Below are 12,834 nucleotides of genomic sequence, written 5' to 3' on the forward strand. Positions count from 1 at the left end.
TGTTCAATGTTTTCCGTTCAAGATGAAGATGTTCTGCTTGACGGATGTAATTCACCTCAGGCGGTTTTGTAATAGGCCAGGATGAAAAGTGTGCTGAATGGCTCATTAGTCAGGTAGCACACGCAAAAACTGCATTCCTTTTTTGAAGGAAAAAAACAATCTTCGTTGTTGTTTTTTTTTGGCCCTTGTAAAATGTTTGGAGTCCAGAGTTAGCGGTGCAGCGTTTATGCATGTCTACTCGGAAATCAGTCCCATTGCGTTTGGATGGGTTTACTCCCAGGAAAATGTATGTAGAATTTCAACTTGAGTTTCCTGTGGAATATGTGGCCCCTTTCTCCCTCCTTGTGTCAGAAGAGGTCTTTCTCGAGGGTAATGATGCCGTCTTGGCTTGGGCTGCTCTGTCATGCCAAAAGGGACTGGGAATGAAGTTCCCATTGTTGTTGTTGTCTGGAGGAACAGAGGAGCATTAAGGACCTCATGTAGCATCAAGGGTGTTTAATACTGTTGCTGCTTCTGCTATTTGTAGATGTTTTTATTACACAGGCCAACACATATTTTGCTTCCTTAAAAAGTTACACCAATTCCTGGGTATATTTGGGGTGCTGATTCAAGCAGCTTCCTCATGAGGAAGCCATGGTGTAGGTGTAGGCTTGGAGGAAGCATGGTGTAGGCTTCCTCATGAGGAAGCTGCTTGAACCATTCACTAATGAGGCTATACTATATCTCCAAAACGAGACGTGATAGGACAAAACAGATGCCATTTTTTGGAATCGGCACCCCAAATTCATATCAAACCACCATAAAGTGTGGGAAAAACTTTTCTGACCCTCAATTTTGTAGACCTGTGTTATTATTGCTACTGAATTTTATGTTTATGCTTTTGTATTATGTATGTTTGCACCTTACCTTTGTATTTTGGTGAATATTGTAAGCTGCCCTGGGCTACCCATTATCAGGGGTAGTATATGTTTTTTAAATCACTAATGGGGACTGGCTTGGGAGTCTTGGTGGGCCATGCTCTAGGAAGGGCGCAGTTATGCAGAGTCTCACTTGGCACCATCTTCTCCCTCTCACCTGGATAGGGTTCAATGTGGAACTGCATCTTGACCACCTCAAGCCAAAAGAGGCAATGAAGCGAGCCCTGTTCCTGCAGACCCAACAGCCCCACCTGGTCCAGACCCTCCAAGTCCACAATGGTGCCAACTCTGAGTGCCGCGACTTGAAGATCTACCTCCGGGTGAGTCACATGTCAAAAAGCTGTGCATCTCTTGGAAATATACCCACTCTAGCCTTGCTGTCCTCCTAGGGTAATCTGGCTCAGTTTGCATCACATCCCACAGAGTAGCTCTTTAGGGTTTAGAAGGTATCTAGTTAAGTCCCAGATTCAATCTCCAGTTAAAGGATCAAGCAGGAAGTGATGGGATAGACATCTGACTCCAGAGAGCTGTTGCCAGTCAGAGTAGGCAGTAGTGGGCTATATTGCAAACTGGTGTTCCCAGTTAGCACCCCTACTAAGTGGCAAAGAGTCACATTTTAAAGTGGTGCCCTCTTATATTTAGCAGGGGGAGAGCAACTGTTCCTCCTCACCCCAGCATGGAATCTTTTCCAGTGGCTGTTGCTGCTGTCTCTCCTGTATCTTTTTTTTTTTTTAAGATTGTGAGCCCTTTGTAGGCAGGGAACCATTAATTGGTTTACAGTTAGACCTCAGTATCCATGGAGGATTCGTTCCTGATTTGTAAAAACCAGAAGTGCCTCTCTGGCACCTCCTGGAGTTCTTTCTGAGACCCACAGAGGCCACACGCTGTCTCAGTGGGCCTCAAAAAGTCTTCTGGACGTGACTGGAGAACACTTCTGATCGCATCCAGGAGCTCAACTCCAGCCCTCCACCACACGTTTGAAATCCACAGTGAGTTAAATCTACCTGTCCCGAATCTGTGGACCTGTATTTCACTATGTAAAGCACTTTGTGAACTACTCTTGGTGAAAAGGGGTATGTGAGTATTTAATAATAATAATACAGACCAAGACTTTGCAGCTTTATAAATCCTTCTTTGCTGTCATAATGCTGCTACATAAGAACAGCCCCACTGGATCAGGCCATAGGCCCATCTAGTCCAGCTTCCTGTATCTCACAGCGGCCCACCAAATGCCCCAGGGAGCACACCAGATAACAAGAGACCTCATCCTGGTGCCCTCCCTTGCTGCAGGGATATGACGTTGTACACCTGTTTTGCAGTCTTTGTTGTTTGCTGAAGAACCAGATGGATGTTTGGGATCCCGTATTGCAGATGCTTCTGCATGGCGTGGCCTTAATGCATTTGTCTTCCTCTCTCTAGAATGAGTCTGAGTTCCGTGACAAACTCTCTCCCATCCACCTGTCACTCAACTTCTCACTGGACTCAGAGGCCCCACCAGACGCACATGGTTTACAACCCATCCTCAACTACCTCACGAACAACCGTATTGAACAAAAGGTACAATGGATGGCAGGGGCGGAAGGGTGCTTAGTGGGACTACACGTGGTCAATTGGAGAGTAAAGCCCAGGGCCTCTTGCCTTACCTCCTCTCTCCCATTCAGCAGCAGGTCACTGCTGAGGTTAGGAGGAGCTTCTGGCCATGCAGTGAGGGTCTGCTGCCCTTCCCACTGCTGGTGATGCGTCTACAAGCAGTTCCATTTCTATGGCTCTGTTGCAGTGAGCAGGATGCGGCAACCTAGATTAAGACTTTTTCTTGGCAGTGAGCTGCATGGGAGAGAGAGATGGCATGGCTGGGGGAAGGGGACAGACTTCAGTAACTGTTTCTCAGACGACCAACAGGGTACTCATATAGATTCAGTGAGAAATTCCAGTATGGGTTGTATACATTTCTGAAGGATGTTATTTCTGATGCTTCAGTTGGGTGTGGGTGTGAGTGGGTGAGTTGGATGGAACTATTTATAGTGTCCATGATTCTTTTCCTGCTCCCTCTCACCTTCTGAGGCATCACAAGACTGTTACAGATGAACAGGGTTTCAGTGGGTGGGGACTTGGAAAAACAGGGAGGAAAATGTGTCTTGCAGTGACTCAGTGGACCGACATTGCTTCTATTGAAGGGGAGGTGTGCCCTATTTGCGTTTGGAAAAGAGTCTCCCAGGTCACATGTGTTTGTGTGTCTTTTCATAGAAACTTGCATCTTGACTGGCTGGCTGAATGATTTGGAGCTCCCTGGTCTTCTGGCACAGTTCTCAAGTTCATGTGATGATGACACATTAGGTACTGGACTGCCAGGCCTTGGAAAGCTGTAGCTGGCTTTTTGGTCCCTTCTGTGTCATAGGCCCAAATCCTAACCAACTTTCCAGCACTGGCATAGCTGTACCAATGGGATGTGTGCTGCATCCTGCAGTTGGGTGGCACTTATGGAGGCCTCCTCAAGGTAAGGGAATGTTTGTTCTTTTACATAGGAGCTGCATTGCTCTTATGTCAGTGCTGGAAAGTGGGTTAGGATTGCGCCCTTAATGTTATATATGGTAATCTGCCCAACACCCTTAGGAGAGGTCATCAACAAAATCTGTGTCAACCTAACCCTTTTTAGCACAGGTGAAGTGCATCTCAAATATGGCCGTCTTTCTCTGCCAGGCCCAGATTCAACTTGACTGTGGTGAAGACAACGTCTGTGTTCCTGACCTCCAGCTTCGAGTCTTTGGGTAAGGCACTGCTCTGCCTCCCAGTGTTGCAGCAGTATCTTCAAGTGATTGCATGCTACTTCTGTTTTGTGGAGGCAGGAAGGGAATGCTGCTTCCTACCTCTTGCCTGATCTCCTGCCACTCTCCAGTGATCTAATCTTGCAGTCGATTATTCTTCCTTCTCATCAAATCTTAGAGTGTGCATGCATAAGTGTGCAGGGAATGCACACGCTTATATCTGTGGCCTTGGATCATGTGGAACTGTGATCACCTTCATAACTCACAGGGTTTTTTGGAAACTTTTGGTTTCCTCTGCTGTCATTAAATGGGAATGTATCAACAAAAAAGTGTTTTGTGGCACCTTTGAAGCATAAACTGGGTTCTTCTTGTCCATGAAAGATTCTGCCACAATCAATCATTTAGTCTCTGAGATCCCACAACAAGACTCTCTTCTGTGTTTGCTGTACTGGACTAAACTGTTTTGAATTTGGCAAGAGTCCTGGGTAGCTGATGGAAAAAATTGCCCTTCCTGTCCACCAGTATCAATGGTACCTGCTCTTCCATGATTGATTAATCCTCTCAAACCTCTTCACCCTTCTTGATCTTTCCCTTCTAATACAGATTATAAGTTCCTGGGCAGAGTTTGTTCTTTATTTCTTTAGCACATTTTTATACCAACCTTCCTCCAAAGAGCTCAGGGCGGTGCACATGGCTGCTGCCCTCCTTTTTTACTTCACAACAACCCTGTGAGGTGTGTGAGATTGAGAGAAAGTGACTGGCCCAAGGTCACCCAGGAAGCTTCATGGCTGAGGGGGGATTTGAACCTGGGTCTTCCAAGTCTGAGTCCACCTCCCAAACCACTACACCATCCTGGCTTATGTTTTGTTGGCATCAGCACACTGTTGGCAGTTTGCAGTAAAACAGTCTTGACTATTCTTAGATCTGTGGGCAAGGCAGGAGGAAGTGCCATATATCCAACCGGCTTTCATAAGGAATTTGGCAGAGCCTAAATGGAATCAAAGGTTGTTCAGAAATGCTAGTGGACATATTCAGACCCTCATTCTTACTGCTTGTCTCTGGAGCAGCCTTAAAAAGGACCCCACTTTTGTCTTCTGTGTAGTGGATGTGGATGAAAACCACAGTGTTTTCAACTGCAAGGAGAGATAGCAATCAAAATCACATGGAATACAGACTGCACCCTGCAGATCATTTCCATTCGTTCTGAGATAATGTAGTGTGAACACAGACAATAAATGGCATGATTACCAACTTTCAGAAGCAAAATGTCATGCACATCACAGTGTTGGCCTCAGTCCTAATGGCACAATAGCCAAAGGTCTCCCAACCCAAGGAACTTCTCATGATTGTCCCATGGCAAATCCACCCAATACTCCTGGATTCCTCCTTGTATCATCTACATAAGAGAAAGCAGAGGGGAAGACAAACAAGCAATGCCTGGCTGTTAGCAATCAGCAGCAACCTTCCTGTCTCTCATTTCACCCTTTTTCAGGTTCATGCTGAGATATCAGAGGAGCCTGTGAATTAACAGAAAGATCCAAAAAAGATGGAAATTGGCAAAAGGGGGGGGATCCAGAACTTCAACCACATCCTCCCCCTAAATCAGGGCTTCTCAAACTGGGGTGTCGTGATGCCCCAGCCTGTGGGTCCTGGACTCTGCCTCCTTAAGGGGCAGGGGCAGGGGGAAGGCAGCCACAAGATCCCCAGGATCGCGTCGCTAAGGGGGGTGCAAGGACTGACATGTACTTACCAATCTCTGCTGCAGCCTCCTGGGGGTGCAGGGAGCCCTGCATGACCCTGTGCAGGGCTCCCCATGTTTTAGAAAGTGAAAGCGAAGCGATCACGCTCCTCTTCCGGTTTGCAATTGTGATCGCTCTACTCTCAGTTTCTGAAGGTTGGGGAGCCCTGCAGAGCATCACGCAGGTCTCCCTGCACCCTCAGGAGGCTGCAGCAGGGCTCCCTACACCCCCTTCCCCCTGCCCCCTTTGCCTTCCCTACTCCCCTGCAAGGACTTACTGCAGCCCTCAAACTCCATACGCGTTTGAGAACCGCTGCCCTAAATCAACTAATCAAAGATGGCCCATGGTTGCTACTTCATGACTAGATTTACATGACTTACAGTGCAATCCCATATGTATCTGCCTAGAAGTTAAGTTCCACTCACTATGACTTACTCCCAGATAGATGTGTGTAGTATTGCAGGCTTAGTGATGGATAAAGCAACAACTGAAAACTCATTGATTCTGTGGGTTGCGCATCTAGAAGAGCAGTAAAACTACATAGATGAATGTTAATATTGAGCAATCATCAGAAAGGAAGTCCCTTGAAATTGGTTTGAAAACATTCAGAGCACAGCACACATACTTTATGGATCACAAGGTTACAATCCGGAGCAAATAAGACACATTAAAACAAAAAAGTTACACGGAAGAGGCACTTGAACTTTCATGAGTGTCTAACTCAGACACATTTGCTTCACCTGCAGAGTCAAAACAATGTAAGCCAAGACTGTAAGATTTGGCATGGAGGCATTTTGGGGATATGTAGATAATGTAAGACAGAGGAATAAGTTCTCACAAATAAATACAGAAAGCTGATCATGAAGAAAGTTCTTTCTGTCTTTCTGTTGAAGATCTGTTAAGTCCTCTGTTGATGGGAGTGGGAAATTGCATTTGAGGAATTATCGTTTGAAGCTCCAGTCAGGTGCTCCGTGAAGCTCCAGAAGTTTCTCTTTCCCTCCCTGCATGGTCAGACTTCATTCTGCAACACTTCAGTGGTCCCATACAACATGTTCATGAATTTGGGTGGAGGATCAGAACAGGGAGAGCCAGTAAAGACTGTTCAGGCAGAAGAGTGTCATCGGAGGCACTGAGGCTAGGAAACAATCACTTCCCCCATCACTCCTTCTTCAGATCCTTGAGCAAGAAGTACCTTCGCCTGAGCTGGCACCTTCCCTTCTCCCACCTACTCCAATTCAATCAGACTGATTCCTTTGTGATAGGAAGGTAAGAGGGGAAGCTGCACTTCCCCACCCTTCCCTCTTGTGTCTGGCACAAACGTGCGCCCACACACCTCTTCCCACTCAAGAAGCCTCTGCACTAGGTTTTTGAGGGTCCATTGCCCTTGCTGATTCACAGAGATACACACATCATTCCCCAGGATAATGGGTGAAGGAGTTTTGGAGTGTGCTGCCACCACTTACTTCCCTACTCAGGCCTTAAATTTTAAACGCATCTTCATCTTTAGGAGAGCAATGGGATCACATGCATAGCACTGCACTTGGAACACTTTCCAGACATCAGCTGGTAGATGGGAATGAGGTGGTTGTGTGCAGGCAAAATGGGCAACCCGTGAATCCAGCAATGCTTGTGCTTTCTCCATATTCACTTACCTGGTGCCGGTGGAAGAGGTCCTGCAGTCGCACACCGCATCGGGGGCAGTTGCTTTGGCATTTTCTATTCAGGAATGACTTTCCTGGCTGTTTCTGGGTCACTGACTCTTCAAATGTCCGTGCTTGTTGCAGTGAAAATGCTTCCTCTGGGGCTGTTTCTTTTAGTCCATGTGAAGGTTATTCAGTGAAACCAACACAGGTGTGCAAGGCCTTTCTTCATGTTAGCAGCACTCGCCATAATGATTGAACTTGTATGTGAGGTGTGGCGATGATCTCCCCAAAATTATAGTTACACTTAATTAAGGGTGACCCATCCTTGCATCTAATTAGATGTCTTGCAGTGCAATCCTACCATGCACTGGAAAAGGTAAGCCAGGAGGCTTGTGCTGCATTCAGCGCAATATAGAGCTGCAAAGTGGCTCAATCACTTTGAAGGGGAAACTCTTACCCTTACCCTCTGGATAAGCCACTGCAGCCCCGGTGGCTGAGGTGGCGCAAGTCCGAGGAGAGCAGAGTGACTTGAAGCCGCTCTGTGCTGCTCGGCTATGGGGGCTAGGATCTGGCATAACAGCTGGATCACAGCTCCACCTCATGCTCCTCGCCTGTCCCCAGGGCTGTCCCTGCCCCAAAACGCCTCCTCCCCACCCTCCACAGAGCCTTGCATCAGCTGAGCTCCATCTACATAAGGCTGGCTCCCTCCATCAGTGCGGAGGCTGAATTCAGCCTCTGTAGGCCAGTACACCTCCACGTGCTGGCCCAGCCAACTCGAGGAGGCGCAAATATGCCCTATGGCAAGTCAAGATTGCAACCTTAGTCGCCATTCTCATAGAATGGTGGAAATCCCCTCTCCCCATAGGCACCAAAAGGGTTAAGTAATTTATTTATTTGATCAGGGTACAGGTCATGATGCTAGGATAGTTGGTAACTCATTAAAAGGACAGCACATGACCCTTGTATACTTTGTCTGTTCAGCTAGAACAAACAGTATGGTTTGGTCCATGGGTCCATTTGGGGAGAAAGAAGAGATGAAAAAATACTGTCAATAAATACATTGGCCCTTCTTCAGGGTGTTAGCTGTTCTCCTTAGAAGAAGGGTTCCTCTTTGCAAATAGGAGATCATGCCAAAGTTTAAAGACAGAAAAGAGAAATGAAATGAAATGGGAAAAAACACTTGTAGCTACTTGGCTAGGACCTGCTGTATTCATGAGTTGACAAGCAACATTTAGCATAAAATTGACACACACCAATAGACATGTAGCAGACCGAGATACAAACACTTCTCCCTTGTCTCATCAGTTTCTGATTCATACTGAGAAATGAGTAAGAAAATACACATTCACAGGAGTCCAATTGATAAGGTTTCAGAAAACCAAAACATACATTTAAAGTAAAAAATAAATGGTCATTTCAATTTCCAGCATGGCTTGCTAATCTCATTTCCCACAAAAACATGACCAGTAACTGCACTGTACAATATATTTTCCAGTCTTGGATTTCCTTTGTTATTAATTGATAGAGTTGGGAGAAAAGCAGGGTATGAATAGAATAAATAATAATTTTGTAATTTGTTCAATAATAAACTGATTTTATTACTTTTAAAAAAATCCGTGTTAATTCACTACAACATGACAGTACTTTTGTTTAATTTTATGTTAATTCCCCAATTTCACCTAGAAAGGGGTTTTGAGTAAATGCTATCAGCTTGACTTCTTTAAAGAAACCTGAAAAAAGGAAAAGGTTTCTATCCTTTCCCCTCTTCCTATCTAGATACTTCAGATGACCAATTTGTACAACCCATTGAAGTTCTGCTAGTTTCCTGTTGAATAGATATCACTGCATTAATTTAAAGAAAGAAATATTGTTTTTTTACTAACCTTATTTTCAGTCTAATGTCACTTTAATCATTGTCCGAGTAGTTGAGAATTTCTCTCTGTATCATAAAGTTTCACTAAGTAAAATTTCTCTGCAAATGCAAAATTCACTTTGTTATGAAAAACCCTTGGTAGACTGTTCACTTCCTTAGTTTAGACTCAGAAATCTTCCTACACACCCAGAATGGTACTAAATGTTACTTATGAGCATAATACAAAAAAACTTCTGCACTTTAAGTGTCCGCTTGGTATGGAATCAGGACGCTGTCTTACTTGTTTTAATTCCTGTCTCCAAGACCTAGAAGAGTTGGCATCGAGAGAGCATTCCCAAATACGGTTTCAGCACAATAAATCATTCTCAACACAATAAATCATTCTCATAACCCTAACAGCATTCAAGCATCTCCCCTGTGAAGCAGGAACTTCACCTTGAGTTGTCACTGATTTTCCGTTTTTGCTTTCTAAGCTTTCATGGCTTCCTGTTCCCGACTGCTTCTGTTGTCTTTTGATGCTTCTGGCTGCTCTTCGCATCCTTCAGCTTATGTTCAGTGACAACGCTCTTCTTTGTTAAATCATTAATCCAAGTGTCCACTTGAAGTTTGTCCCTATAATGGTCTGCCAGGTGTTGGATCTGAAGTTGAACTTGAGAATTAGCCAAATGTAGCCAATTTTTCAAAGCCTTCTTTTTTGCGTGTTATTTGCTTCTGAGTTATAGAATTGCTGGCCAATTCTTGATTTTTATTTTCTAGATTTTAAACCTTTTGTAAATGACATGCCTGAATCTTAGCTCTGGAGCAGTCACTTGTGGTCTGGGTTCTTATTCCTTGCTTCCACCCCTTTGCAGGGATCATCAGGTTGTATATCTAGGAGACAAAAACCCGCTGAATGTTGCAATCCATGCACAGAATCAGGGTGAAGGTGGTGCCTATGAAGCTGAACTCCATGTGATTATTCCACCCGAGGCACACTACACTGGGGTTCTGCGGAACCATGGGGTAGGTACTCTAGCAGGTTTTATTTGTATGCAAATTTATCAGGTAACTGATTAAAATTCATATGATTGACTAACAGTGCGATCCTATACATGTTTATTCTGTCTATGTACATGTCTATACGTGTCCATTCTGATTATACTTGCTCCTTGTCTTTCCCTCTAGAACCTTTCCAGCTTGAGCTGCAACTACGATACAGTGAATGACACCAACATGCTGATCTGTGACCTTGGCAATCCCATGAAAGCAGGCAGCAGTGTGAGTGTCTCTAGTCTGTGCCAGGATGGAAATGATTGTTGTTTGGGTGGGCAGTTGAGGCATGAAAATTGGGTGGTAGACCCTCTCTTTTGCACTTGGTGGGAAATCCTCGACTTCAGCTGTAATGTTGGATAACATACTTCTCATGATATCGAACATTGCAGCTGAAATTGAGGGCAACTTCACTTGGGGGAGGGAGCAGAAATGGTGTGAAATAATTGCCTGTTGTGGTAGAAAGAGGGAATTAAGAGGAAAGTAGTCTGGGTTGGAGCAATGCTGCCTTATCCCATTTCTCCTCGACCAGAGGTGTACGCATTTGGTCCCTGTTGCGTATATGCAACATTGGGCAGTAATGGCTTAAGCTAGCTGTGATGGGGAACTCAATTATATGGGATATTTATTAATATGGGATATCTTTTGGGGTGATTCATCTACAGTGCTCAAATTACAGGGAACTTGAGAACCCCTTGGTTGCTGATGATACCTTGCTTGGAATGTATCCTTGCACTACGACTTCTTCTACAACATGTGAGCAGAGGAAAGTGGTATAAAGTGGACTGAAGGACACAACTACTAACGCCTTTCTCTCCTGTATCTCTTCTAGCTTTGGGGTGGCCTCCGCTTTACTGTGTCTCAGCTCGTTGAAGCTAAGCAAGTCATCCAGTTTGACTTTCAGATTCACAGGTAAGAAAGTACAAAGGACTCCCCCTATCACCACCTGCTCCCCTTTTACCTGTCTTATGATGACACTCCGTCACTCATGTACAAGGTCAGCAGAAATCTTCTTGGAAGATGGTGGTGTATTCCCTTATAACATTGGTTCAGCTAAGTCATGTAGCCTTAATTCCATTGCCCATTCATATATCTATTGAGAGCCCAATCCTGAGGTCCATGGCATGGCTCCACGCCGCGGACCTCAGTCGCAAACGTGCCATAAGGCATGTCTGAGGGGCTTACTGCTGGGCTCCCGCCAGAGCTAGTCCAGTGGCGGTCGCCTGGGTTCTGCAGCTCCGCAGTACCCCAGACTGCCGGGCTGTGGAACAGGAGGCGGGGGCATGGCCTGGGGCGTGGGGGAGGCATGGCTGGGGTGGGGAAGAGGCATGACAGGGGGTGGGGGAGAGGCGGATCTGCTGAGCCGAGCTCCACAGGATCCAAGGCGCTTGTTCAGGGCTGCTCGCCATACATGAGCGCCTTTAGCACTGACCTTTTGGTTGCTGCGAAAGTGAGTAGCCGCATTGCGGGGCTGCTTCCCTTACTCGGGGGAAGGGGACGAACATCCCCTTCTCCTGTGGAGCCTCCCGCGGTGCCACCAAGTCTGGGAGCTCCAGGCAGCTCAGGATTGGGCTGCCCGTTGTTCATTTGCTGTATTCCTTCCTTGATGGAATAAGGCAGATTGCGTAAGGTTCCCAGGCAGTCTCCTGCTGACAGCAGGTTTGCTGCATCACATGTTTTCAGACCGTGACATGCTCCACATGCATTTTTAAGGACAGTGTCATTAGGCTGTGAGTGAGCTGGAGGTCCATCTCTTTACTCCAAGGTAGAAACATTCACATAGGTCTGTCTGACTTGCTCACTCATGTAGGTTAGCAGCTTCCAAACTAGAAAATTTTGGAGTTCCTTTGAAGTGTACCAAGAGTTCTGTGAGGGAAAAAGAACAAGTTATGGGGATTCATGTCCTCAAAAGATAGCCAGGTCTACCGCTGCCAATCTTTCCCTGCAGTGCATAACTATAGGGAATATTGTGATGAGTATAGGTCAGGGCTCTTCATACTGGGGCATCGCGACCAGTTCCTGTAGCAGCCTCCCTGGGGTCCGGGGAGCCTTGTGCAACCTTTGGCAGGGCTCCCCAGGTCAGGAAAAGTGAAAGCAGAGCGATCGCGCCCCGCTCCCCAAAATTGGAAGCGTAGCACAATCGCTCCGCTTTCCCTTCAGACAGGGCTGCAGGGACTGGGGTGCACTCACCAGTCCCTGCAGCAGCTGTCCCTGTGTGCAGGGAGCCCTGCGGGAGTGCCTGCAGGGCTCCCCAGGTCAGGGAAAGGGAAAGTGGGGCAAGTGCATCCCAGTGCCTGCAGCCCCCTGAGCCCTGCCCCTTCCCCCTGCCACCTCCCACCCCCCGCCCCCAGAAAGACTTACTGCAGGTTTCAAACTCCCAGAGAGTTTGAAAACCGCAGCTTTAAGGCATTAGATGTTCAGTGCAGCATTAAAATAGATCTTGTTGTATGTGTCGGCTGATAATTTCCAGGACCGCTGGAAAGATATGCACCATGCTCTGAACACTTAACACATTAAATTGAAAGCCAAAGCAGGCCACCTATTTTATGACCATAGGTTTTTTAACCCGTCAGCCTGACTTAGTTGTTCCTTGAATGTTCCTTGTGATCCATTGCCTCATTGCGCTAGCCTTGTGTATTCCACGGATCCCCACATAACTGTCTGCTTCTCCACAGCAAGAACGCAAACAATTCCCATAGCGAGGTGGTGTCACTCCCCCTGAGTGTTGAAGCTTCCATTGGTCTGTCCCGCCGCGGGTGAGTCCAGTGCTTAATTTTTGGAAAACAGACTTTCCAGGGTACAAACTTGCCTGCAAGGCACATGTGGCAGTCTAGTGCAGCTCTGTGGCCCACTGGATGGGGATAAGCTGTA

At 46.3% G+C, this 12,834-nt stretch overlaps 1 protein-coding gene across 2 annotated transcripts in view; it reads left to right on the top strand.

The window, feature by feature from the left end:
* The window catches only part of ITGA5 (integrin subunit alpha 5), an 81,062-nt gene that overhangs the window by 58,303 nt on the left and 9,925 nt on the right, over positions 1 to 12,834 (top strand). For both annotated transcript variants that reach the window (XM_066613681.1, XM_066613682.1), the window contains exons 17-23: positions 1,083 to 1,237; positions 2,337 to 2,474; positions 3,615 to 3,682; positions 9,786 to 9,936; positions 10,099 to 10,191; positions 10,796 to 10,875; positions 12,639 to 12,719. In XM_066613681.1, coding sequence (XP_066469778.1) covers positions 1,083 to 1,237; positions 2,337 to 2,474; positions 3,615 to 3,682; positions 9,786 to 9,936; positions 10,099 to 10,191; positions 10,796 to 10,875; positions 12,639 to 12,719 — 766 coding nt within the window. The remainder of the gene's footprint in view (positions 1 to 1,082; positions 1,238 to 2,336; positions 2,475 to 3,614; positions 3,683 to 9,785; positions 9,937 to 10,098; positions 10,192 to 10,795; positions 10,876 to 12,638; positions 12,720 to 12,834) is intronic.

Source organism: Tiliqua scincoides, chromosome 2 (assembly GCF_035046505.1).
Source record: "Tiliqua scincoides isolate rTilSci1 chromosome 2, rTilSci1.hap2, whole genome shotgun sequence".
NCBI classification, from domain to species: domain Eukaryota; kingdom Metazoa; phylum Chordata; class Lepidosauria; order Squamata; family Scincidae; genus Tiliqua; species Tiliqua scincoides.